This window comes from Ovis aries, chromosome 16 (assembly GCF_016772045.2).
Source record: "Ovis aries strain OAR_USU_Benz2616 breed Rambouillet chromosome 16, ARS-UI_Ramb_v3.0, whole genome shotgun sequence".
Classification (NCBI taxonomy): domain Eukaryota; kingdom Metazoa; phylum Chordata; class Mammalia; order Artiodactyla; family Bovidae; genus Ovis; species Ovis aries.
In genome coordinates this window covers 71292793-71320670 of record NC_056069.1, presented here as the reverse complement: position 1 = coordinate 71320670, position 27878 = coordinate 71292793, and the positions used below count along the sequence as shown (strand labels likewise).

Here is a 27878-nt window from a genome sequence, read left to right as displayed (position 1 = left end):
GCCCCAGGCAAGACCCAGCACCAACGGCTCCCACCCACCCTCCAGGGGCACGGCTGCGGACCCCCGCCCCCCCAGCCACAAGGGCACCTGGACGGGGCACTCACTGGGGCTCCTGGCAGCAGGCTCCGGACCCAGCACAGCGCGGGTTGCCGTGGACGGGGCAGCAGCCATGGATGGGGGAGCCAGGGCGTCTCATTCCTGGGCTGGTCCCACCGCAGCACAGCTTATCTGCGCAGACCAGGCCTGGCTCTCGGGGAGCGCCCGCTTTCTCATGGAAGAAACGTGTTAACCCTTCGTGCTCTGCTCTCTGCAGACAGCGCTGCTCCAGGCCGCCCGCCGCAGCCCGCAAGGCCCCAGGGCCCAGCTGCCAGGCCCAGGTGCCGTCCACTCCCGCCAGGCCCCAGACCTGGCCTGGCCTCCGTCTCACGGGCCCCAGGGTGGGGGGTCTGCCCCCTTGAGCAGAAGGCAGTGGCTGCAGAGACAACAGCCCACACACCGCCGGACGGCAGCCTCTGCCCTGAAGCCGCCCACGTGTGCGGCTGGGGACGGAGACCCCGGGCGGCCGGCCAGCGGCACACGTCCACCCACAGCCTGTGCCTCTGATTCCCACCCTGAGCCCAACCACGGGCCCGGGAAAGGTACCCCCGCCTGAGGCCGCAATCCCCCCGCACAGCAGTGCAGGCCAACCCAGGGGTCACCCGGCCAGGCACCAGGGCCTGCCGGGGTCGGCTCGAGACTATGGCCGCCGGGCAGAGCCCCGTCCCCACGGACAGGTTCTCCAGGAGTCAGGAAGCAGAGGGCAGCCCCCTCGCCCACGGTGTTAGGCCTGGCAGACACCACTGGCCACCCCTGTGACGCCCTGAGCCGCAGCAGACCCAGGCCCTGGGGGACCACAGCCCTGATAGGCCCACGAGCTCGTCACTGCCCCTGGCCGGCCCCCAGCGGCCCAGCGAGTCTCCCCCATCCCCCTCCTCCAGGCAGAGCTTGCCAGCCCACCGCCCGCCTCCACGCAGGGGCCGTGGTGTGCTCAGTGACACAGTCGTGTCCGACTCTCTGTGACCCTGTGGAGCATAGCCCGCCAGGCCCCTCTGTCCGTGGGCTTCTCCAGGCAGGAATACTGGCGTGGGCTGCCATTTCCTCCTCCAGGGGATCTTCCCGACTCAGGAATCGAACCCGAGACTCTTGTGTCTCCTGCATTGCAGGCTGGTCCTTTACCACTGAACTTCCCTGGTGGCTCAGACAGTAAAGAATCTGCCTCCAATGCAGGAGACCTGGGTTCAGTCCCTGTGTTGGGAAGATCCCCTGGAGGAGGGCATGGCAACCAGCTCCAGGATTCTTGCCTGGAGAATCCTGTGGACAGAGGAGCCTGGCAGGTTGCAGTCCCTGGGATCACAGAGTTGGACGCAACGTAGCAACTTCACTTTCTTTCCTATCTTTCTTTTAGCGCTAGCGCCACCCAGGAAGCCGGGAACAGCAGACATTTAGAGTCAAGCACTTGAGTCCCCTCCAGTCCCAGGGCGAGAAGGGGACCCCACTCTCCAGCAGGACTCGGGGCGCCATCAAGCAGCAGGCCCCGGGCCTGGAGCAGCAGCGGGTCCCTCCAGCCCAGCCGGCCGCCCCACCCAGGTGCCTGGCCTGGCACACTGGGCAGAGTGGCCCCTCCACACACACACCCTGCTGGCCTTCGGGGCCCCTTCTTCCCTGATGGAGCCCGTGGAGCACACAGCCGCCCCTCTGCCTGGGGCTGCCAGGGACCCACACACCGGGCAGTGCTCCAGCCAGCGCCCCAGACACACACAGACACACACAGACATGCACAGACACGCACAGACATGCACAGACAGAGATACCAGAGAGACACGCAAAGACACACACACAGAGACACACAAAGACACAGACACGCAAAGACACACAGAGACACACAAAGACACAGACACGCAAAGACACACACACAGAGACACACAAAGACACAAACACGCACAGACATGCATACAGAGACACACACACCAGACACACAAAGACACACACAGACACGCACAGACAGGGACACGCAAAGACACACACACGCGTACACACAGACACACACACAGACACGCACACACACAGAGACATGCAAAGACAGAGACACGCAAAGACACACACATACAGACACGCATACACAACAGACATGCAGACAGACACAGACACACACAGACACAGAACAGACACACAAAGACACATACACACACACACAGACACACATAGAGACACAGAGACATGCAAAGACACACACACAGACACAGACATGCACAGACATGCATACACAGAGACACACACACCAGACACACAAAGACACACACAGACACGCACAGACACGCACAGACACAGACATGCACAGACATGCATACACAGAGACACACACACCAGACACACAAAGACACACACAGACACGCACAGACACGCACAGACACAGACATGCACAGACATGCAGACACAGAGACACACACACCAGACACACAAAGACACACACAGACACGCACAGACACGCACAGACACAGACATGCAGACATGCAGACATAGAGACACACACACCAGACACACAAAGACACACACAGACACACACAGACACACACAGACACAGACATGCACAGACATGCATACACAGAGACACACACACCAGACACACAAAGACACACACAGACACACACAGACACGCACAGACACAGACATGCACAGACATGCATACACAGAGACACACACACCAGACACACAAAGACACACACAGACACAGACATGCACAGACAGGGACACGCAAAGACACACACGCATAAACACAGAGACACACAGACACACAGAGACATGCAAAGACACAGAGACACACAGACACACACACAGACATGCACACACACACACAACAGACACGCAAAGACACAGACACACGCAGACACGCACACACACAGACATGCAAAGACACACACAGAGACACACAGACACAACAGACACGCAAAGACACAGACACACGCAGACACGCACAGACATAGACACACACACACAGAACAGACACAGACAGACAGGCACACACTCACACGGCATCAACCCCGACAGGACCCGGCGCCCTGCTGGCTCCAGGCCGCCTTCCCAGGGAATCCCCCTGGGTAGGCTCACTGTCCCGTGGCTTCAGGCCCTGAGTCACTGCCGTGAGGTGGCGGCCTCAGGCCAGGCTCCCCTGCCCCCCACTTGGGGCTGCATCCCAGGGAGCTGAGTTTCTGGAGGGCAGACTGCAGGTCTGTGTGACTGTGGCCAGCCTGCCTCCCTTCGCTCTACTCAGGCAGCCAGGCCCAGCAGAGGACACACGTGCCCCCAACACCAGAGGGGGCCACACTCGCAGAGGGTGTGTCTGCAGGGCCAGCCGCTCCCGGCTCGAGGCCACAGCCCGGCTACGCGCGGAGGCAGGTGGGTGCTGTCTTCCCCCGGATGGAGCAGCTCCCAGGGCAGGGGGCCTGCAGCTCAGAGGCCCCCGGGGGGGACTGTCACAAGGCCGGGGCACAAGCACCCACCAGATCGGCCCGCAGCCCCTGCTCTCTACGTGGGCAGCGCCGTGGCTCCCTGCCAGGGCACAAGCGGCCCCTTGAGAGGCCACCCTGCCGCCCAGCGGCTCGTGAAGCTCCAGTCTCCCCTTGTACCCTAAACCACGAGCTGGTTCCTACAGCCACCCTCGCCCAGGGTGACACAGAGACGCCGAGCTCACTGATGCCCTGGACCGCGACGGACCAGGCTGGACGCTCCACGACCGCCACTGAGCAAACTGCCGCTGCTGGGAACTAGGGCCCAGCGGCCCCAGGCCAGCCCGGGCCCTGGGGGGCTGCTCTCAGAGGCAGGCCCTTGGGAGGATCTCTCACACCCACTCAGGCGGCCAGCACCGCTGCTGTCCACAGCCCAGACGCCCACCCAGCATAGTGTTGAGATCAGGGGTCCGGGGGCGTTCCAGAGGAAAAGACCCCAGGGCGGGGTCTAAAGCTCCTCACAGAACCTGGGGGCAGGTGAGCGGAGACCGGCCTCGGAACCAGGCACAGGCGTCTGAGCGGGGCCAGCACAGCCCACAGGGGACGGGCGTCCCCGGGAGGCAGCACCTCCAGCCCTCCGACCAGACGCAGGCACCCCAGCACACATGAGCCGGCCCCGGGGACTCCCACGGCGAGGCCCGCACACGCCTGCAAACACGCACACATGCAGGTCTGCAGGGCTTGGCAGGGAGATTCAGAATGCTTCTCCCAGTTTCCAAGAAAAGGACCCGTGGCCTGGAGGTGGCCCCGGAGCCTCGACGGGCACGGGGAGGCCAGGACGCAGGCCACCTGGCCCGTGAACATCCAGGCCTGGGCTGTCCTGCGCCTTTAAAGATGGAATCTGGCCCTCCCACCCCCTCCATCCAGCATCACAGACTCCCTGAGCGAGGTCCAGAGCCCAGACCGCCCACAGATTCCCATGGTGGGGGTGCCGGACACGGGCCGGGGTCAGCCCTTCCTGCTTAGCGTCCGCAGCCCTTCCTTCCTGGAGCCCGGCGACGGGGCAAGGCCGCACGCCTGACCCGCGGGACGAGACCCACAGGCTCGTCTCGGGCTCCTGCGGCTGCGCTCACGTCCTGCGCCTGGCCGGCCCACGGGACCAGCCCTTGGAGGGCCGCGGCCACACCAGGCAACGGGCAGCACAGAGCCTGCTCCCCGGACCCCTCAGCCCCAGCAGGACCCAAGATGATGCCCCCAGGGCTTCTGGGGTAGGAGGCTCGGCTGCCTTCACAGAGGTCAAGGAAGCCCCCAGGTGACCCTCAGGGCTTGAGCCACAGAGCAGGAAATCACAGGAAAGGCATCCAAAGAGGAACAGCCAGGAAGGAAAGGGAAGTGAGAGCAGAGCCGGGGGAGGGGAGAGTCGGAGGGGAGAGTCTGTGGGGAGACGGGCGGGACCGAATACCCCGGGGGCACACAACACCTCCCGAGTACTGGACGCCCCCCCCCTCACTGCCTGCAGGCCTCCCCCCAGCTCTAAAGCCCAGGCCTGCCAACTCGACTCAGCCAAGGTCAAAACAACAGCAGCAGCGCAAGGTTAAGACTTGGGTGTCGGCCGCCGCACCCCAATGGAGGCCCGGGCCTCGGACAGCCAGGAAGCGGGCCCTGGCTTCACACGCTGACCACAGGGCCCCACGCAGGCCTGGCCCAGAGCACAGGGGAGCAAGCAGAGTGCAGGAAGCAAAGGCAGCCTGGGCCGGCCTCCACGCGTCACGGGCTCACGTGCCAGGCCCGTGGGCTCGGGTGGGCTGACTTGGGCTGGTCCTGCGGCCGTGTCAGCCAAGTAGGCTGCAGAAGTGAGCCCAGCCCCTCCCTGGGAGCAGCCCTCCCCCAGCCCTCAATCTCCAGCCTGCTCCAGGTCAGGGAGGGCCTCCCTGAGCTTGTCTCATCAGCACCATCAGGAGGCCCACCCAGAAAGCCAGGTGCCTCCCCAGGGGTTCAAGGGCCAGCCACAGAGTTGGGAAGGATCTTCAGTGACCCTGTGATGAGTAGGCATGGCCCCGGGCTGGGCCAAGGAGGCAAGGACCCCGCACACGGGTCTGCGAGGGGCTCCACCAGCAGTTCCGTGCTGCAGGGTGGGCCCCTCAACAAGCAGAATGTGAGCTGCTTCCCGGCCGCCCCATCACACTGGCAATGCCTCGGCCATCACAAGGCCTCTCTGGGCACCACTGTGGGCTGACGGCTTCAGGCACACTCAAAACGCAGCAGCCCACCTGCCTGCAGGGCCACAGGGGCTCAGCGCAGCGAACCAAGACCTCCGCGGCCACTCCTCTAAGGCAGCTCGAGTGAAGGACAGAAGTCCCAGGTTCAGTTCTGCGCCGGCTCGTTCAAGTGCCAGGCTCAGCTTAGACCCCGGAGGGCTCGTCAACAGGCACGCAAGACGCCCACATGTGGCGTTCGCCGGGGTCCCTGCCTCTGAACACGCAAGCAAACGCGATTCTAGACAAGCCCACGGCAGGGGCTGAAGTGGGCTTGGTGGAGAAAGCAGGAGCCTCAGACGGAGGGCGAGCAGGGTGCTCATGGCCCCCCTGCAGCCACGTCCAGGTCTGCAGACAGCCACTGAGGCCCGCCTGAGAAGGGGCCAGCGTGTGGGGGAGCGCCCTCCTGGGGGGCGACAAAGGGTCCCCTGAGGACCCGATGGCTCCCGGGGACCAGGGAGGTGTGGCTCACCTGGGAAGGCCACTGGCCCGCTAGCTGGAGCCGCAATGGGGGGGGGGGGGCGGGGAGCTGGGCTCAGGGACTCTACCTGCAAGTCCCGCCTGCTTTCCACCAGGCAGGCGGCTGGAGCCCTGCCCAGTCCCATACCTCTGTGCAGGGGAAAGCAGGCAGACCCCAAGGGAGGGGGCAGGACCCTGCGGAGCCGCCCTCACCGGCCGGGACGGTGCACAGCCCCAGGAGGGATCCGGCCTCTCGTCCTGGAGCCGGCTCGAAGGACCTGTCGCCTGCCCTGGCGTCACCGTCTTTCCTGCCTGGTCACCTGCTCCCTGATGCTGCACTCAGCCCAGAGATGAGGGGAGCCCTTGGGCGATCCACCCATCCCCTGTAGGGAAGTCAGGGCCTGGAGCCCGGTGATGGAGAAGCAGGCCAGGGATCCCCACCCCACCAAGAGAAAGTGAAAGTGCCAGGGACCTCCAGGCTCCAGAAGCACAGAGGCAGGAGGACCCGCGTCTGAGCACAGCTCTGTGGGGGCGATGGAGGCCTTTTCCCGCCCAGCAGGGACCTGCTGTCCTTCCAGCTCAGGACCCCACAGGTCAGCGGGCTGGTCCTCCCGGCAGCTTATCTGCCTGGCGGCCCTTTGCCCCAGAGCGAGCGGAGCGCAGTGGAGCAGAGGCGGCCGGGAAGGAAACAGGCAGGCACTCCGCCCCCCTCGGCCTCTCCGGGGGTGGAGGTCACACCAGGTCACCTGGGGGGCCAGGGGACGCTCTCGGAGAGACCCCCCCTCCGTCTCCACAGCTACCTAGGGCGTCTCGCACCTCCTCATGAAACCTCCCCGAATTGGGGAAAGGTGCCTTCTGCGTCCCGGGCCGGGGCGGCGTGGGGGAGGGACACGGGGGCGAGCACACGCGGGCCCACGGCCCCTGAAGCCCTCGCCCTGCGCCCCGCTCCACGCAGCTCGGGGCGGGCGCCGCGGCAGGCAGCCGACGGGGCGGCCAGAGGGGAGCCGCAGGGGCGGGCACAGTGGTGGGAACTAGCGAGCAGCGAGAGGAACCGGCGGGGCCCGGGAGCGGGGCGAGAGCAGCCCCGCAGCCCTCCCCGGCGCGCCGTCCGCCTCCCCGCCCCGCCGCCGCCCCTCCTCGCGAGCCGCCCTCGCCTCCGGCCCCGGCCGCCCCCACCCGCCCGCCGCCCCGCGCGGCCGGGCCTCCGCCTTTGTCCCGCGGGCAGGTGCGGCCGCGCTCACCCGGGCTCGGGCAGTCGGGCTCGCCGCCCTCGGGCGGGCCTGGCGCCTCGCTCGGCTCCGCCGCCTCCTCCTGGCCGCCGTCCGCCCGCGCCTCCACGGGCACCACGGTGAAGTTGGTGGGCATGGCGAGCCCGGAGCCCCGGCCGCTCTGCGCTCCCCGCTCGGCTCCGCCCGCTCCCGCCGACGCGGCCGGACCAGGGCGCAGGGGCGGGGTCCGCGCGGCCCGCCCCCGGCCCGCCCGCCCCACGTGACCGCACCTGCCGGCCCGCCGGCCCCGGGCAAGTTCGTGCGCCCGCAGCCGCGCGCCCTCCGCCGAGAGCCCGCCCCGGCCCGCGCGCGGGGGCCGCCGCCGCCTCCGGGCCCCCGGCCCGCCCCGCGCCAGCGGCTGACTTTCGGTTCCGGAGCTGCCCGCTCTGCCAGTGTCCGGCGCAGGCCTCTGCCCGCTCAGCGCCCTCGCTGCCAGCCCGCTGCCCGGAGCTGGACCCCTTCCGGCCTCACTGCCCCCTCACCCGAGAGGGCGTCTCCCCTCCCCCGTGTCTGACTCACCCAGAGCTCGATTTAGGGAAGCGCTTCCCGGCGAGCAGGGGGCTCCGTCCACAGGGGACACAGGCGGGACACAGGTCGCCAGGCCCATCCCTGCGGGCTCCGGGAACCCGCCCTGCCGGACCCTGGCGGTGTGGTCTGGGGAGGCCCCTGGGAAAGGGAAGCCAGGGCATGAAGGGCACAGGTGAGCCACCAGACCCAGGGTGCCACCTGCCAGGTGGCCTCCAAGCACCCTGTAAGTCTCTTAAAGACAAGAAATCTGGCAACGGCTGAAAGTCCATCGAAGAGAAATGAGTTCAAAGAGTTGCAGCAGCGGGGTGCCGTGGGTCACCCCAGGAACGTTTTTACAAAAATGGGGTGAAGCGTATTTGGTGTGGGCAGCGAGGTCAGGGCACTGCAGTGGGTCAAGCAGGCCCAGATCCTGTTTGGAAAGGCCTGGGGCTGCTCCCGGCCCCAGGCAGGAAAGTGAAAGTGTTAGTTGATCAGTCTCGCTGACTCTGCTACAGACCTTATGGGATTCTCCAGGCAAGAATACCGGAGTGGGTTGCCATGCCCTCGTCCAGGGGACCTTCTGACCCAGGGGCTGAACCCGGGTCTCCTGTGCGGCAGGCGGGTTGTTTACTGAGGCCTGGAGGTTGCTACAGACCTTAGGCAGGAGGCTTTATCTTGATCACTGTTCAGGGATCTGGCTGTGCATTCCCCTGCCTTGGGTTCTTGTCAACAACCAAACCGCAGAGAGCCAGGCCCAGAAAAGCCGATCCCCATGGAAGACGAAAGAAGCAGTGAGGCAGTCCAGACTCCCAGCCCGGCCCGGGATGGCTGGGCCCTCTGGGAAGGCTCCCCTGTCTCCCGCCCCTAGCCGGCACCAGCCTTCTGAGGAGGGGTGCAGCTGACCCGGGCCACCCCCGCAGCCCAGCCTGTGCAGAGGGGGCTCTGCAGGCCTGTGGAAGGGGCTGGCACGTCAGATGGCAGAGGTCGGCCTTTTCCAGTGTCAGCTGGCTTCCAAATGAACTTCCTCGTTCCGGAGCAGAGTCCCTGCTGGGACAATACTGTCAGCCAGTCTGCCCCTGAAACTAGGCAAACAGTTACAATGAGGCCCCCAAACACAAAGGCCGTAACTCCTGGAGGTGACCTTCAAAGTATCTAGTGATTGAGAAGGAAAGGACTCACAGGAAAAAGCCGAGCCGAGGCTCAAGCTCCGGGCTGCGGGTGGTGCTGGGCGGCTGTCCACCCCCTGCAGGTCGGGGAGGGTCCCCAGACGTTCTCTGGGAAGGGCCAGCTCCCTGGGGAAGATGACACCACGGATGTGGGGCTGAGGGGTGGGGGCAACAGACCCTCTCCTGCCACCCACGAGGGCCCTGCACACCGTGGCTCAGAAAGGGGTCGCCCCTGCCCCAGGCCTGGGACACCCCCCCCACACACACACACCAAGCCAGCCTGGGGCCTCCAGACAGCAAGCTCCCCGCCCGGAGAGAGCAGCAAACCCAAGGGCGGACCCCAGCCCCTGCCGGCGGCCTCTGGCCTCAGTTTCCTCATCTGGAAGGCCGAGGGGTGGACCTCCTGGCAAGCTCCCGGGGCCACCACGAGCTGAGACCCGCCCGGGCTGTGAGGAGGCTGGCAGGCCTCCTGCCCTCTGGGCCTTGCCAGTAAAACCTCCCCGCCAACCCGCGCCCACAGGCGGCAGTAACTCGGGGTGGCAGTCGGTGCTGAGTCTGCAGAAGCCTTTGTTGGTGACCCTGCATCCAACCCCGCCACACACGGTGACCCCAAGTCCAGGCCCCCCACCGGGGGCTCCCCCTTGGGGACCCGAGTCCCGCACACTCAGGAGCCCTGCATTTCGAAGCCGCCAGCCTGGCCCCAGCTCGCTCTGGGTCCCGTGCAACAACGCCTGGCTCCCGAATCACGTCGTTGCTACCTGAGAAGCAAACAAAGCCCAGCCCTCTTTCCAGGTGAAAGGGCTGAAGTGGGGGTGGGGTGGGGGGTGCGGCGGGTAGGGACCGCACGGGGCACGTGTGAATCCTTGCACGTTCCTGTCGGTTTGGGATTTTTTCAGACTAAGATAGTTTCATAGCTCTCGGTAAATAGGTTTCCTTTTTTCACTGTGTGTAAGAGACAAACCTCAAGGACCTACTTACGTAGCACGGGAGCCCCTGCTCGGCGTCTCGTGATACACTGTGAGGGAGACGGCCTGAGAAAGGGCGTGTGTGTGACTGCACCGCTTTGCTGGACACCTGAAGCCACCACAGCTTTGTAAATCAGCTGGACGTCAAGTGAAACAGCCGAACGGACAACAGAAGCGCCTCGTTTCCAAGGGGCCTCGCGGTATCTTGGACGCTATCTCCACGCCCTGCTGTCCCCCGGGGAGGCCCGCCCTGCCTGTCCCCGCCTGTCCCAGCCCAGGACGTCAGCTGCCTCCTGGCTGAGTGGCCGGCTCGTCCTGGTGCCTGGATGTCCCAGGCCCGCCCACCCTGCCCCTCGGCCTCCTCCGGGGAGCTCAGCACACACAGCAGTGGGCGGCACCTCCCTGCAAGGTCCCTGTCGGGCAGCGCTGAAGACCAGCAGACCCCCGAGACCTGGCGGGGCAGAGGAAGGGAAAGAACACATGGCTCAGCAAGCCCAGGGCCTGAGTGCTGGAGGGCTGGGAGCCAGTCGCCCGGCAGACCATCCGGGAGACCCCCACGGGGCCGGTGGGGCGTCTCACCTCCCGCCACCCAAGGCTGGGGGCCCTCACACTGGCGGGCAGTACCCTCCTCGCCATTATTGTGACCTCACCCCCAGGACTCCCGAGTTCGAACAACCGAGGGCTTCCCACTTCCTTTAAAGTCCGAGACGCATCCTGTCCTCTAACTCCACAAGTAGCCTCTTTTCAAGGAATCTCGAACAAACGTTCGCCGTCAGCTCTGGGAACAGTCCTCACAGGCCCTGGCCGGGGTGGGACGCGGGCGGGGTGGGGGGAGCACAGCCTCGGGTTCCCGGTTCCTGCCCGCGTTCCACCAGGAGGACCCAGAGCCCCTGATGAGAGAGCGGCATCCCCACCCTGAGAAACTCGGCCCTGTAATTTGAGGACTTTGCAAAGAGCTTTCCAAACTGCAGAGAAGGGATGGGGCTGGCAAAGGGAAGCACCGGGCCTGGCCGGGCCCCACGGGATTCTTGGCCCTCCGCCCGCAGGGCATTCGGACGACTGGACAAGCTCAGCCAGGGCTGAGGAAGGCCGCTCTGGGCGTGGCGGACCCTGCGACGGGGACGCCCCCGCCAGGAGAGAGGGTGGGCCTGGGCAGAGGTGGGACGGGGTGGGACACGGCCAGAACAGGCCGGGGCGAGGCTGAACTGAGTTGAAACCCCCGAAGGCGCCGGCCGTTTCTGGGGGTCATTTCAGCAGGTTTATTGGGAAGAGGGTCAGGGCCCAGATCTGCCGGGGGGCAGAGAGCGAGGGAGCCCAGCTGCCTGGAGCCCCAGCGCCTTCAAAGAGGACGCCCACTGCCCACCTCGGGGAGGGTCCCGGGAGGGCGGGGCCGCACAGGACACCTGGTCCAGCAGGCCGGCCCTGCTGCTCTTTTCTGAAACCAGATCTGGCCTGTGAGGCCCTCCCTGGGAAAGCACATGTGCTTGTCTGGACCTCAGACTGCAGACAGGAGCTGAGAGGTCCCAGGCAAGCTCGAGGAAGTCCTCCCCAGTCCACAGGGTGCTCGAAGTCTCACCGTGTCACTGAGGGCTGCACCTCTGACAACATGGCGCTTTTCAAGCAGCAGGACCCGGGGGTACAAAGGCCAGTCCTGTGGTCACTGCGGGCCCCACCTAAGCCTGTGCTGGGGCCCCAGAGGGGCTGGAAGCCTGGAGCCCTCATCACCCCGGACCCCGACTCCCGGAGGGCCGTCTGCCTCGCAGGGATCCTGGGAGCAGCCCCCGCCCTCGGCCATGCCTGTGTGTGGCGCCACCTCCCATCCACCCTGGTCCACAGCTCCCGTCTTTTCTCACCCTCAGCCTGGCTGCCAGGAGCAGAGGCGACCCTCAGGGCCTCGGGGCTCTGAGCCCAGTCTCTCGCCCCCCTGCCCCCCTCTGCCATCTTCGGGCAGCCCCCAGCCCCCTGCACAACCACCCACCCCCAGCCCAGGCCTGGGACGGCTCGGGGCGACATCAGGGCACAGCCGCCCTCGCCGGACTCCCCAGGGAGTTCCCGGGTGGGCCGGCACCAGCCTCCTGTGCCAGGACGAGGTGAGAGGCTGGGGGGCTTGACAGGAGTGTCAGCTTCAAACTCTGGAGCCCCTGAGCTCCCTTCAGGCCCAACGGCTCCCCTTCGCTGCTTGGTCCTCCACCCCAGCCCCGCGTGCAGGTGGTTCCCAACAGCAGTGCTCCTAAAGGGCGTCAGGTTCCACGCGCGGCACTGGGGTCCCCTCGGACCTTCCTGTTGACGCGGTGACCAGGCTCCCATCTCACCCCTCAGAGTGCCGTGGGCGCCCTCAGGGCTGCGGGCAGGACACCCGTGGGGTGGCTCCGGGCTCACCATCAGGGAGGCGGCAGGCCTGCAGCCTGAGCTTAGGGCTGCAGAACACCGCCGTGCTTAGCCGTATTGGACTCTTTGTGACCCCAAGGGCTGTCCGGGCCAGAATGCTGGAGTGGGCTGCCACGCCCTCCTCTGGGGCCTCCTCGACTCGGGGACCAAACCCACAGCTCCTGTGCCTCCTGCACTGGCCGGCGGGCCTTTCACCGCCGAGCCTCCTAGGAAGCCCACTCAGGAGTGGAGTGGAGGCTGGGGACTCTGTCGTGACCTGGGACACTTTTCACGAGAGGACCCTAAGTGGTCACTGGGGACAGCGACCACCTCTGTGCTTCACAGACACGGCTGGGGCGGGAAAGTGGGTGCAGAGCCCACGGCAGCCGCGGGCTGGGCAGCCAACCCAGGCCTGTGCGGACCCGGGAAGGACCTCAGCAGAAGGGCAGGGACCGGGCGGGGGAGGGCAGGGCACGGGGCTCCCCGACTGGCAGGTGTGCAAACCAGGCTCTGTCACCACCCAGAGATCCCACGGTACCGTGTGGGCCCAGAGACACCCCAGCTGTTCCCAGCAGCAGGCCGGGTCGGTCCACTGCAAGCAACGCACAAGCCCTGCCCACAGCCACCGGCGAGCGGGGAGTGGGCCCTTGTGGTGGGCTGTGCGAGGCGGGGAGGCCAGGGGGGCCGCACTGTCCTGCCCGCGTGGCAGCCGGGAAGGAGGACCAGCAGCCGGCACAGACCGCTGCCGGGATAGCGAGCTGGACGGGGCTGGGTGGGGCTCCAGTGTGCACTGGGGTGAGCAGCCCTCACCGGAGGAGAAAGACCATCGGACTCTTTACCATCTGAGCTCCCAGGGAAGCCGCCTGCTGGGCAGGGCCCCACAAATACTCCGCCGTGTTCATTCACATAAGCGCGTGGTTAAGCAGCCACTACCACCATCTCCATTTCTGGGACTTTCTCATACTGCAAAACTGAACTTTTCTCCCTTAAACATCAGCTCCCCACCCCTGCCCCACCCCAGGAACCCACCGCCCTATGCTCCGCCTCTGTGGCTCTGACTATCCAGGTCCTTAGCCGGGACCCGCTCAGTGCCTGTCCTTCCCTGACAGCAGAGCCTCGAGAACCTTCCATGCTGGGGCCTGTATCAGAAGGTCTTTTTTTAAATAATATTTATCTATTTATTTCGCTGCTCTGGGTCTCAGCCTCAGTATGTGGGATCTGGTTCCCTAACCAGGGATCAAACCCAGGCCCCCTGCTTCGGGAGCTTGGAGTCTCGGTCACCAGATCACCAGGGAAGTCTCAGACGTCCTTCCTTGGAAGGTGGAATCCCATTCCAGAGTCTGAATGGGCCGCGCTGTGTTTATCCATCAGCCACTGGCAGACACCTGGGTTCCTTCCACCTCTGATCACTCACTTCACTTCGTGCTCCCTGTTGGGGTCGTGGGGGGCGCTTCCCAGGGTCTGTGTCAAGTAAACATGAGCATTTAAACTATGCTCCCTGTGGGGACGGGGTCACAAAGGTGCGCACACGTGCACACAGCCCCCAGAAGGAGACAGGAGGCCTCTCAGTGGCCGACTCTGACCGACAGACGGGGGTGCCGACTCTCGTGGGACACTCCTCTGGACCTGCTGCGTCTGGTGACATGCAATGGAGACAAAAATACCTCACAACCTTTTAAATGAAACAGCTGCTGAAGCCCGCAGATAAGTGGGCCACCCTCAAGTGCCCAGGGCAGTGATTTCTGCCCTATTATTACCCACAGCGCAGATAGCGAGGCCAGGACCTGCCCCAAGGTCATGCCACCCGTCCTGGGCCCAGAGAGAGGACTGCAGCCGGGCTGGGGGCCGCACGTGGCTCTGGCTGACTCCCGGGCACGAACCTCTGAGGGACGCTTGAGAGTGTCGCAGCGCGTGGGGACACACGCAGGCCTGGCTGTGGCCAATTCTGCTAACCGTTCCCCACGCGGGCTGAGCCGTCACCCTGAGTTTCAAACTTCAGATCTGCTCTGGCAAATTGAACCAAACCCAGCTCTCCTCTCGGCTTTCCTTGATTCCCTGAGGAGAGAGAGACGGGAAGTGCGTTTGATGGGCAGTCTCTGGGCTGGACAGCTCTCTCTCGGCCTAATGACCTCATTCAAACCTTAAACGCTGGGCTTGAGCCACGTGAGCATGGAGAAGGCTGTGCTAGCTCGTAAGTCCCGCCTCTGTCTACAGAGAACGGCTTTTTGTATAAAAGCTACAAGCCATTAATTTCTATTTTCTCACGGCAATGAGTTAAAAATACATTTTAAAAATAAGCTCTGATTGCCACTGAGGTTTGCCAAGGTCACACAGGCCTCAGACTCAGAATCCACCAGCTCAGGCTGTGCCCAGCACAAGATCCGGGTCCTTTGAGAGACAAGCTCGGCGGGTCAGACCCTGTGATGTGAGGGAACGCTGAGCCCAGAGGAAAACAAAACCCAGGGCTAGACCGTCTAATTGCTACACTCCCGAGGAGAACAGGGATGCAGGACAGGAAAGCGGAACCAGAAAAGCCCTGTGACTGCAGCTTGGGAGGGGTCACGGGAGGGGCCGGGCCAGAGGGGAGGAGGTCATGGGAGGGGCCGGGCCAGAGGGGAGGGGGTCATGGGAGGGGCCGGGCCAGAGGGGAGGGGGTCATGGGAGGGGCCGGGCCAGAGGGGAGGGGTCATGGGAGGGGCCAGGCCAGAGGGGAGGGGGTCACAGCAGGGGCCCGGCCGGAGGGGACAGGAAGAGAGTTTCAGGCACCCTGGGACAGCAGCTCCTCCGGGCTCCCACGCCAGCAAGGATGGGCATTGAAAAGGAAAGACACACACGCCCCAGCGTTCACTGCAGCGCTGCTCACAGCAGCCAGACACGGAGACAGCCCAAGTGTCTGGACAGAGGAATGGAGAGAGACGTGGCCCGTAAGACGACAGAATATTGCTCAGCCGTAAAAGCAGGTGAAACGCCGTTTGCAGCAACGTGGACGGACCTAGAGATGACTACACTAAGTGTAGTGAGTCAGAGAAAATGTGTCGCTTACACGTGAGTCTAAAAAAGAGACACAAATGACCTTATTTACGAAACAGACACTGCCCCCTGCCCCAGACAAAGCAAACTGAGGGCTCCCAAAGGGGAAAGCGGGGGGTAGACTAGGGGCTGAGGGTGAAGCGACACCCGCTGCTGACACCACGGCGCCCAGCAGCCTCCGTCTCGGGGAAAGTCGCAGCCTGACAGGTGGCGCGGAACTGGCGTGATGGAGCCGCAAGAAAATACAGGACCTCGGCCGGCATTACACTCACAGAAGCCAGGGACACCTGCTTCCAGTTCAGTTCAGTTCAGGCGCTCAGCCGTGTCCGATTCTTTGCGACCCCATGAATCGCAGCACGCCAGGCCTCCCTGTCCATCACCCACTCCCGGAGTTCACTCAGACTCATGTCCATCAAGTCAGTGATGCCATCCAGCATCTCATCCTCTGTCGTCCCCTTCTCCTGCCCCCAATCCCTCCCAGCATCAGAGTCTTTTCCAGTGAGTCAACTCTTCCCATGAGGTGGCCAAAGTACTGGAGCTTCAGCTTCAGCATCATTCCTTCCAAAGAAATCCCAGGGCTGATCTCCTTCAGAATGGACTGGTTGGATCTCCTTGCAGTCCAAGGGACTCTCAAGAGTCTTCTCCAACACCACAGTTCAAAAGCATCAATTCTTTGGTGCTCAGCCTTCTTCACAGTCCAACTCTCACATCCATACATGACCACTGAAAAAACCGTAGCCTTGACTAGACGGACCTTAGTCGGCAAAGTAATGTCTCTGCTTTTGAATATACTATCTAGGTTGCCCATAACTTTCCTTCCAAGGAGTAAGCGTCTTTTAATTTCATGGCTGTAGTCACCATCTGCAGTGATTTTGGAGCCCAAACAAAGTCTGACGCTGTTTCCACTGTTTCCCCATCTATTTCCCATGAAGTGATGGGACCGGATGCCATGATCTTCCAAGGCCTGCATTATTCCCCTGCCCCGAAACCAGGTGATTCAGAGGCAAAGATGCTGGCTGTCGTCAGAGGTCGGGAACCTGGGCTGTGCCCTGTCACCTGACCCCTGGGCCTAGGGCCTGCGGGTGGGGCTCAGCCCACCAGGGGCGGGAGGGGGGGACGTGCTCGCTGGGGCAGCCCAGGGCACAGGACTCTGCTCTCCCCTGAAAACCCAAGAAGCCTCTGGTGTTGCCTGAGGACTTCCTTTCTGGATGTGATTCAGAAAACAGGGTGAAAGTCGCTCAAAAGTGCGCCCGTTCGGGTTGCAGGAGTCTCGTCTCGTGACTCTCTGCTGCCCCACCGAGGTGGCCGATGTGGCAGCTCTGGAACCTGCAGAGACGCCGGCGCTGGCTCCAGCCAGGCGGCCAGCAGGGCCCCCGGGCGAGGCTGACTGCGGGGAGGTGCCTCCTCGCCGAGCACCAGGGTGGGCGCTGGGGGAGCTTCACGGGGCAGGACAGCAGGCAGGGGACGAGGGAGGTTGGGAGGGTTCAGCCCAGGCCTCCCACGCCCAGGAGCGGACACGCCGGGCCCAAACCTGCCCAGCCTTGTGCCTGGTGCCCCCGAGTCAGGTGGGAGGACGCGGAGAACTTCTCCCTGCCCTGAAGCTGCAGCCTGGGACACACGTGGGCCTCAGCCAGGAGAGGTCCCCGGGGAGGAGGCGGGGAGGCGGAGGCCTAGGGCTACCAGGGTGCCTGGGGGGGGGGGGGGGGGGGGGCGCACGGCCCAGCCTCGGGGGGGCAGAGCTTAGGAGGACCCCGAACCAAGGGGGACCCCCAGGCCGGTCTGATGGGGGCAGCCGAGGGGGCCTGAGGGCGGGCACCACGGAGCCGGCAGGAATCTGTCCGGTGAGGGTGGTCTGGGCAGGCACTGAGGTGCAAGTGGGGAGACACCGAGCTGAGCTGGGACTGGCCGGATGGGAGAGGGTCTGGGCGTGAGGGTGTGCGGCGGGCTTGGAACCTGCTGGAACGCCTCTGCCTCCTGGCCTCCTGGCAGGATCTGAGAGGAGCCAGGCTGAGCAGCAGAGGCCCAGGAGGCCCACGGACAAGGCAGCTCCCCCCGGGGATGTGGGCCGGAGGCAGAGCTGGGCAGCAGGCCCGGGTACAGGCTGGGGCCCCCTCGGTGCCCTCCCCGCCCCTGCTGGCCGTCTGTTACTCGCCCGACAGTCACCAGGAGGCCCAGGGGCCTGGACGCTGCCCTCCGGTGCTGTGGCCCCTCTGGAGGGCTGAAGAGGAGGCCAGCACTGGCTCCACTCCGGGAAGGTTCTGGAAACTCTCCTCCCCTCTCGCCAGGCTCCAGCACGGGTGAGCTCTGAGGACCCCGTGCTCGGTGACATGCATGGGTCCCAGGAGAACAGACCCTGCGACTCGCTCACACAGGGGCCCAGAGGAGTCGGGCTCCTGGAGGACAGGGGGTGGCGGGTGGGGGCAGGGAGTCAGTGCTCACGGGGACGGCGCTCCAGCCTCACAGGACGAGGAGGGGCCACACGGAGGGTGGTGTGATGGGGCTGTGCGCTGAGAACGTTTCGGGTGGTAAACACTGGGTCACATGCACCTCAGCACAAACAGGAAGCAAGGCTCGAGTACACGGCGGCGGGAAGGGGTCGGTTCTGCTGGGTGAGGAGCCCACGTGTGGCCACAGGGGCCGCGGGAACCACGGACGAAGGCGTGTGCACACGCGTGTTACCAGCAGGCCCCGTGAGTGCAAACCTCAGTCCCCCGGCGGGGGGGTCACCAGAATCCAGGTTCCAGCTTGAGCGGCCAGAAACCGACCCCCTCCTGCACACACACCTGACCTGCCCCGAGGCGGGGCGGCAGGCTGAGCAGGGCCCGTCAGCTCAGCCTAGGGGCTGCGAGAATCTCAGCTCCCAGCGTAGGGACAGGGCAGAGCGCGCACGTGGTCAAGAGCAGGGGCCAGCGGGGCCCGGGGGACCCTGGTCAAGCCAGGCAGGGCGCGAGCCACGTCTGGAACGGCCACGGGGCCACCACATGGGGGGTCAGGTGCGCCTGGCAGGCAGGCAGAGAAGAGAGGCCGCAGCTCCCGTAGCTGGTGGGGGGCTCTGTAGCCCCCAACTCAGGGCCAGGCCACAGGTGAGCCCCCAGGCCCAGCTGGCTCAGCCCAGGGCCAGCAGGCCGCCCCAGCCCTCAGCCTACTCCCAGCGGCCTCCCCAGAAGGTCCCTGCCCCCGGGCGGGCTGCGCAGTGGCACGAGGAGCTGTACCCGGGCTCCTGAACCCCAACTGGCCGCCCCCAGGGTGCCCGGTCTCCCCCAGACGGTCCTCTCGCTGCTGACGTGGCCCGTCCTGTGGGAGGCCAGCCTCCTCCGCTCAGGACATCCCCATCCAATGCCTCCTGAGGCCCTGCCTGTCAGACCAGGGCCAGCGCAGCCCCTACAGACACACGGACACACAGATGTGCGGGTACAGACACACGAACACACATATGAACACAGAAGTGCAGATACAGACACACAGACACACACTGATCACACCGATCTCCCACACGGACCCACAAGTGCACGCACAGACCCAGGACACCCCCACAGACACAGACACACCACCGTGATCCGGGCCTCGCTCTTGTATCCCCACGGGGGTGCCCGGCGCCAGCCTGGTCTCCACTCACCACAGACACCCTCCCGAGGCCTCTGCCGCCCAGGGCAGGGAAACTGTGGGCCAGGGCGGGCTGGGCAGGCCAAGCATCAGGGGACACCAGGGCAGGGCTGTGCCCCTGGGGCAGGTGGGGGCCTGGGGGAGTCAGGAAGGAGCCTGGGGGGAGCAGCCACAGGTGCAGACGACGGGAGGCCCAGCAGCAGAGCCCCCACCCCACCCTGGCGCAGGGGCCGGCGGGAGGGCGAAGGCAAAAGGCACTTGCATCTGGGGGGTGTTTCCTCCACTTTGTGAACCTACAGGAAGGAAGAATCCCTCCCCAGGCCCACAGGCCTCCCCTGGGACCGTGGGGGCCGTGGCCGTGACTGTGACCCCGACTGGCTTGGGAAGGCAGCCTCTCACGCCCCTCCGGGGCCTGTCTGGGGGCCGAGGTGATGGCGGCGGGGGCTCCTGACTACATCTGCAGCGGTTTCCCAGGAACAGAACTGCAGCCCCAGTCACGAGGAGGCCCGGGACCCAGGCGACACTGGCTCAGAGTGAGAGAGAGAGAGAGAGGCTGGCGTGGGCCGTCCAGGAAGCCCACGGGCAGGGGCGTCCTCCAGGCTGGTGGCCAGCCTGACTCCCCTGCTCTCTGTTAGGCGGGTCTCCCACAGGGGCTGATGCCCCAGGCCCAGGCGTCACCCCGCAGGTTGTGCCCTGGCGCCTGCAGCCGCAGGGACTTTGCTCTGGACTGAGTGCCACTCAGCAGGGCCAGCCTCTGTGCCTGCGTTTCCACCCTCCTGGGCCCCCTGGGGCTGACTCTGCCTCCACCGCGGGGCTGTCCACCCCACAGCCATGGCGGCCACATGCTCCTCTCCGGAAACCTAAAAACAAGCCCCTGGCTGAAGCACTCTGGTCCCGCCCCGCGTGGAGCCCCGTCAGCAGTGTGGAGACTCCGAGGGCAGGCGGCCAGCTCACAGGAGACCACGGATGCTCGGCCCACAGCCTCTGCCTCCGCCAGCCCAGGAGCCAAACCACAGCCTCAGCGGCGACGGGCCCCCGCGGCCACTGATGCGCCTTCCAGCTCAGGACCAACCACCGGGGGTCCGGGGCTCCTCTCACCAACCTGGGGGGACGCCGCCTCCCCGCCCCGTCAGTTTCCCTGGTTGTAGCCTGGTCAGGACACCTGAGCCCCACCCCCAGCTGGGATGCCCCCCCCCCCCCCCCCCCCCCCCCGCTCCCAAATGAGCGCCATGGCGGGGCCGAGCCCTCGCCCCGGGAGTCCCCACTCCTGTGCACAGCAAGGCCTCTGCGCTGCCGCGCTTGGTGGACAGTGGCCGCCGAGGCCCCTCCTCCTGCCAGCGGCCCTTGCAGCCAAGCCCCGCCTCCCACCCCCTTCCGTTCGAGAGCATCCTCAGGACCCCCGGCCAGGGGCAGGGAGCTGTGCCCCCCGCGCCTTAACCAGGACCCCGCACACAGCAGGCAGCCCACCCCCGGCCGCATTTCTGAGACCAGCAGCATTTCCCACCCCGCAGCATCACCCGCCCTGCCTTTAGGTTGGGATGATCCCCAGGTTGGGGCTTGTGAAGTCCAGGCAGACACTGCTCTGGGGAGAGGCCGGGGCACCATTCTCCACGTGCTGGCCTCATGGTGCTGGGCACCTCGCTACCTCGGGCGGTCCGAGGCCCTCCTGCCACCCTCTCCCACCTTGCTCGTGTCCCCTGGCCCTGCCTGACCCGTTTGGACCTTCGGTGACCACTCCCAGCCTCTGGGGCCAGTGAAGTTGCCCCCAGGGTAACTCAACCAGTTCGGTTCAGTTCAGTCCGTGAGTCGTGTCTGTCTCTTTGTGACCCCACGGACTGCAGCATGCCGGGCCTCCCTGTCCATCACCAGCTCCTGAACGTGCGGGGCCCCTCGAGGACTGCAGGCTGCAGTGGGGCCACTCCCTCGCGGGGGCTTCTCTTCATTCGAGGGCCTTCAAGGGGGGCACAGCCCCGGCCCCATGGGAGCAGGGTTGGGGGGGGAGCCCAGCCGCTTGCGGGCCGCACACTGTGGTCAGGTCTGCTCCGGGCAGCGGGTCCCAACAGGCCCTGTTTCCGAGGGCTCCTCGGTCACCCCTCGGCCCACAACAGGACACAGCCACCCCCTCCGCGGGGGCCCAGGGTCACTTGGCGGGGGTCTCCTCCTCCTCCTCCTCCTGGGGTAAGCGGATGGGGTGGGGGGGTCCCTGGAGACAGAACCAGGCTCTGGTGACGGAAGAGGAGCCATCCGGGGCCTGAGCTACTTTGTCACTGAAGCCTGAAGACAGGCTTGCCCTGGGGGGTCTCAGCGATCAGTGACCTTCGGGGAAGGGAGACAACAGGAGCTAAGGGTTCAGTGTAGAGCAGTCTGAGCCCCTCCCGAGGGCCCGCCCCGGCCGGGGAGGGCGGTGTTGACCGGGGCGGCTTCCGTCAGCTCAGGCCTGGGGTCTGTGGACTCTGGCCCAGTCCTAGGCTGAGTCCTCTGCTCAGGCCCCTCCGCGAGCGTGCCTGCGCCCTTAGTCTAAGGCACCCCAGTCTTGTCGTCTGGGGGAGACCCCAGGGCCCTCCTCACTTGCTGTGACACCGCATCCTTCCTCTCCCGCCCGGTGACTTTTGGCTCACGCCCACCAAGAGGTTCCAGATGTTCCAGCTGGTTTTAGAAAGGGCAGAGGAACCGGAGATCAAATTGCCAACATCCATTGGATCATAGAAAAAGCAAGAGAGTTCCAGAAAAAACATCTACTTCTGCTTTACTGACTATGCCAAAGCCTTTGACTGTGTGGATCACACCAAACTGTGGAAAATTCTGAGAGAGATGGGAATACCAGACCACCTGACCTGCCTCTTGAGAAATTTGTATGCAGATCAATCATCAACAGTTAGAACTGGACATGGAACAGCAGACTGGTTCCAAATAGGAAAAGGAGTGCGTCAAGGCTGTATATTGTCACCCTGCTTATTTAACTTATATGCAGAGTACATCATGAGAAACTCTGGGCTGGAAGAAGCACAAGCTGGAATCAAGATTGCTGAGAGAAATATCAATAACCTCAGATATGCAGATGACATCACTCTTATGGCAGAAAGCGAAAAGGAACTAAAGAGCCTCTTGATGAAAGTGAAAGAGGAGAGTGAAAAAGTTGGCTTAAAGCTCAACATTCAGAAAACAAAGATCATGGCATTTGGTCCCATCACTTCATGGGAAATAGATGGGGAAACAGTGGAAACAGTGTCAGACTTTATTTTTGGGCTCCAAAATCACTGCAGATGGTGATTGCAGCCATGAAATTAAAAGACGTTTACTCCTTGGAAGAAAAGTTATGACCAACCTAGATAGCATATTCAAAAGCAGAGACATTACTTTGCCGACTAAGGTCCGTCTAGTCAAGGCTATGGTTTTCCTGTGGTCATGTATGGATGTGAGAGTTGGACTGTGAAGAAGGCTGAGCGCCGAAGAATTGATGCTTTTGAACTGTGGTGTTGGAGAAGACTCTTGAGAGTCCCTTGGACTGCAAGGAGATCCAACCAGTCCATTCTGAAGATCAGCCCTGGGATTTCTTTGGAAGGACTGATGCTGAAGCTGAAACTCCAATAGTTGGGCCACCTGATGTGAAGAACTGACTCATTGGAAAAGACCCTGATGCTGGGAAAGATTGAAGGCAGGAGGAGAAGGGGACGACAGAGGATGAGATGGTTGGATCATCACTGACTTGATAGACATGAGTCTGAGCCAGCTCTGGAAGTTGGTGGTGGACAGGGAGGCCTGGCGTGCCGTGATTCATGGGGTCACAAAGAGTCGGACACGACTGAGTGACTGAACTGAACACCAAGAGGCGCCACCGGTTTTGGGGCGACACCGGGACCACCCCATGAAGCCCTCGGGAAGGCGGGTCCAGGGAGGCCGTGCCAGCTCCTGGGCAGCAGGGAGGGTGCTCGGGAGGGGGTAGGGCCTGGGCTGGGCCTGCTGCCCCCAGACCCCTCCGGCCCTGTACTTGCAGTCGGTGGTGCCCCCGTCCCCAACCACACCTCCCAAGCAGTGCACACATGAGGCCTCCTGGAGCACGGCCGTGACGATGCTGCCCAGGGGTAGGCCCTGGCGGGTCCAGCGAGGTGGCGTCGGGCACCCAGGCTCCTCTGCACCGCCCCACAGGGCCAGGGTGCACCTCAGACAAACCTGCCCAGCCCTGCAGGCACCCCTCGAGAGCGGGGTCCTGTGGGTGCTGAGACCTGTAACCACAGGCGGGTGGCCTGACTCAGAAACGTCCGCTCGGCTCTGGGGCTGGAGGCTCGCATGGGCCCGGGGCTCAGGGGAGCGTGCGTCCTGCCTTGACCAGCTGCAGGACAGCCGAGGCTCTGAGGCCGCAGGCGGGCCCTCTGCCCTCGTCTTCCGCGTGCCTGTCCTACCCCCATGTCTCCCCAGGATCCTCGTCTTACAGCCAGGACCCTCAGTGAACCCAGGACGCCCTCGTCATCTCCAGACCCTGAGCCACGTCTGCAGAGAGCCTTTTTCCAGGAAGGCCCCAGGGGTCAGGGCAAGGATGTGTCTTTAGGGGTCACCATTCAGCCCACGAGTGGCATCAACCCTGGGCCCCGCACCCCACCACGTGCCTGTAGCAGGGGCTGCGGGCCACACACACAGGGCGGGCAGGGCAGGACGCGGCATCCAGAGCCCCCAGCCCCCACCAAGGGCGCACAGGCCAAGGAGACTCTGCACACCGAGGCCTGGCCCGCCCAGCAGACGAGGCTGCTCTGCAAGGTGATCTGCCTCCCAGACGGGCCGTGTGACGGTGCCGGACACCTGGGCAGCCAGGCTCCACATTTGCGACCCGACTTCAGGCCTGCATATCTCACGAACGTCCATGAGCCCCCCACCCTGCCGTCCTAGCCCCCCACGTTCTGACGCCTTCACAGCCTGCCCTAAAACAGCATTTCCAAGGGCACCTGGGTACACACTCCAGGCCTCCAGACGCTGCACCGTGGCCGGGAATGTCCTCGCCTCGGTGCATCGAGGTCGGTGGGCACAGACCCCCGTCCCCGGCCAGGCTGGTCCAGGCTGAGGGCCTCACGGCTCCCCTGCAGTGTTCAGCAGCCCCCCGAGACCCAAGGGGCCCCCACACCTGTCAGACTGGGAAACCCTGCAGGGCCACGAGGCCCAGGCTGTGTTCACAGGTCAGGACTCCGAGGAGGGTGTGCGGTGGAGCAGGATCCGGGGTCCTGGGGACCCCTCCCTGCGGGCCAACGGAGGGCCCTTGTCCACGGGAGGGCGGGGTCTCTCCTCGCACAGGTGCGGGGCAGGACCCAGGCCCCTAGGACCCTGCTGTCCCCGACCTGCATGGGCTCAGATGGCGCTGGCCGGCTCCACCCAGCGCTGGAGTCCTCCCGACCACCGTCTGGATAGCGGCCACATCTGTGGGTGGTCGCCTTCAGCTTACTAACAGCCCTGGGCGGGTGGGCACAGGCGTTCGGGCTGGAGGCGGGTGGCTGGCATTACCTGCAGGCTCCACACCCCACCCCGCACCCCGGGGAGGCGTCCTGTAAACAGGGGACGCGGGGCCCGTGCGCCCGGCACAGTCTTGCTCAGCGTCGCAGTGCTGCCTGCTCTGCTCGTGAATCCAGGGGGACGGGAGTGCTCGCGTCTCCAGGCAACGAGGACAGGAGCCGGCTCTGGGGAGGGTTCAGGTGGCAGGGAAGAGGGGGCAGGAGCCTTGGTGCAGGTGAGGCAGTTCCCGGACACCCGGCCGCAGGGCCCCCGCGCCCTGTGGCCGCCAGAGTGCCCCGTGGGGAAGAGGGGGAGCGACCTGGGGGCTGAGGGCAGCACAGAGCCGGAGCACGGGGCAGGGTGCACGGGGAGGTCGCCCCTCTGTGTGCCTGTGTCCCGAGCTCCCCGTCTCATAAGGACAGTAGGGATGAAGGCCGCCCTAGTGACCGCATCCACCTTAACCGCCTGTTTAAGGCCCGTCTCCAAACGCAGTCATGTTCTAAGGTCCTGGGGGTCAGGACCCAGGCGGAGGAACGCGGGGGACACCAGCCAGGCCGGCCCACTCGTCGGTCACCGCAGAGCCCTGGGGCATCCGCCCCACCGCCGGTCGTCCCGCAGGCCCTGCCTGGCCCCTCCCCCGCGGCATCCCGGGCGCCCGGACCATTCGGCTCAGCAGCCGCGGAGCACGCGGTTAAGTGTCTCGTTTAACTAATTAAACATTTAAAGACTAAATCCTGTTCCTGGGTTGGCTGGCCACGTTTCAAGGGGTCAGCGGGCACCCTCCCCGCCCCCTTCTCTGTGTGCACCTTCCTGTCTCTTCATCTTCCTGTTTCTCCGTCTCTCTCTGTCCCCCAACCCCGGGCTGAAGTTACCGCCCAGGGTGCCAGGCAGTGAGCTGCCCACTGACCCACCCCCACGAGCCCCGTCCCTCCACAGCCCACACTCTGCCCTTTGGATGCGTGTGGAACTCAGTGCAGACAAACCGGCTGAATGTCGAGAGAGGAGAGTGGACTTTACTCGCCCGTTCCCCCCGCGGGGTGGCCGCCGAGTCCTGGGCGCTTGCTTGCAAGGCCAACAGTGGCCGAGGAGCCTGCGGCCCTGTGCCAGCTCCCCTGAGGCCTGGGGGTGCGACCCGCCTGTGCAGGGGCAGGGCTGGGGAGCCTCCAGTTCCCAGGAAGTCCCCCTGGAAGGGGGCGGCCCGCACAGCCCAGGAGGTGAGCCCACGGGACGCCGGAACGTCCCAAGCACCCCCTCAAACAAAGCGAGAGAAGCCCCGAGCTGTGCTGTGGGTGAACCTCCCCGACTCGTGGCCTCTTCTACCCCAGGGCCCCCTGCTCCCTGAGCTCAGGGCAGGGAGTCAGGGAGGCTGGCACCACACCCTGCCTCCACTGAGGCTGCCAGAAAGCACCTGCCAGCCCCACAGACAGCAGGAAAGAGGGCGGCCAGACAGCGGGCAGGGAAGGCTGCCCGGCTCTAAGCCCATCACAGGGCCCTTGGTGCCACACACGTGCACACACAGACACGTGCACAGAGACACACACGCACACACACGCACACACGTGCCCACAGACACACGTGCACACACAGGCATATACCACACACATGCCCACAGACACATGCAGAGACTGTCCGCACAGACACACGCGCACACACACGTGCCCACAGCACACATGCACACACAGGCATATACCACACACGTGCCCACAGCACACATGCCCACAGACACACACAGAGACTGTTCACACAGACACACGTGCACACACAGACACGTGCACAGAGACACACACACACACGCACACACGTGCCCACAGACACACATGCACACAGACACACATGCACACACAGGCATATACCACACACGTGCCCACAGACACACACAGAGACTGTTCACACAGACACACGTGCACACACGTAGGCACACTCCCTGCCCATGGCCAAGACACAGCACAGAAGTCAGCGCCGGGCCCTGCCTGCCTGCGGGGCCCCGCCTCGAGCGCCTGCACCCAGGCCCCTCTAGGGCACGAGGCTCAGCCCACCCCGGGAGGTTTGCTGCTTCCCGGGCGGAAGTGCAGGCGGCTCCCACCCCACTCTGAGCAGAGGACAGATGACAGCAGAGGCTGCGAGGAAGGGCGAAGAAGCCGAGAGGCCACGAGCACCCAGAGCCCGCCCGCCCTTCCCTCTGACAGACCCGACCTCCCGGGTCTGTGTTGGGGACCGCCAGCGGGGGTGGGGGTGTGGGAGGGGGAGTCCGGTCTGTGCCCCCAGCTGAGGGCAGCCTTGAGAACCCCACACATCCAGAGAGGAGGGCCCTGGGTGGGTAGGGAGGCTCAGGGGGATGCCGCCCCTTCCCGCCGGGGGCTCGGGCCCATGGGCAGCGCCAGGGGCAGCAGCATGGCTGGGCCGTCCTGACCTGCGCCCGCCCCTCCAGGACGGGAAGGGCCTCACGGGGAGTCCTTTGCGACAGGAAGGCCCGTGGACAAACACACTCTTGTGAGAGGCCTGAACGCACACCTGCAGAGAGCAATTTAGATTAAAAAGGACCACTCCTGGGAGGGCCTTGTGGTGTGAGTTGAGTTAATCAATCTGGCCTCTCCCGGAAGACGGGAGACCAGGGTTCTCTGGGTGGAACAGAGCCTGGGGAAGGACTGACTTTTCCTGTCTACCCAGCCCTTCTCCTGTGTTTCCATTTTGGGGGTGTTTTGTTGTATTGTAAACTCTATATGGCATGAAACAGCATTTTCAGCCATTTAAAAATGCACAGCTCACTGGCGTTAAGGACACCCACACTGTTGTGTGAACACCACCCCCACCCCCAGAACTCTCTGGTCTCCCCGAGGGAAACTCTGTCCTCAGCGTCGCTGACCCCCCTCTGCCGCCCCAGCCCCCAGCCCCACCTCCCAGCTTTCTGTCCCCGAGACCAGGCTGCTCGGGGGCCTCACAGGGGCGGAGTCCGGCAGGCTGTCCCTTCAGTGTCTGGCTCAGCTCACTGAGCACAGAGCCCTCATGGCTCGCGCGCGCTGTCGCAGAGGCCAGAGCGTCCTCCCATCCCAGCTGGAGCCACATTCTCTCCTGCGTGCACACCACGGCTGTGGGGCTGCCCGTCCGGCGACGGCACCGGGCTGTTTGCACGCCGCCGCTGTGGACGCAGGTGCTCGGAGTCCGTCCAGGCTCCTGCTTTCCGTTCCGCTGGGTCCACAGCCAGGAGTGCAACCTCTGAGTCAGGCAGTAGCTCTGTTTAGTTTTTTGAGGAATCGCCTGGCCGTTTTCCGCGAGGGCTGCACGTTTTCCGCTTCCATCAGCC

At 64.6% G+C, this 27878-nt stretch overlaps 1 protein-coding gene across 7 annotated transcripts in view; it reads right to left on the bottom strand.

Moving 5' to 3' along the window:
• SLC12A7 (solute carrier family 12 member 7) overlaps positions 1 to 27878 on the bottom strand; it is a 66502-nt gene that overhangs the window by 32816 nt on the left and 5808 nt on the right. For 2 of the 7 annotated variants that reach the window (XM_027980193.2, XM_027980194.2), the window contains exon 1: positions 7438 to 7606. The exons of 4 other annotated variants lie outside the window; for them this stretch is intronic. In XM_027980193.2, the coding sequence (XP_027835994.1) occupies positions 7438 to 7561 (124 nt within the window). In that variant the 5' untranslated portion in view covers positions 7562 to 7606. Of the gene's footprint in view, positions 1 to 104; positions 7396 to 7437; positions 7607 to 27878 lie in introns of those variants that run through there. One more of the 7 variants, XM_042233975.2, reaches the window with a different exon arrangement.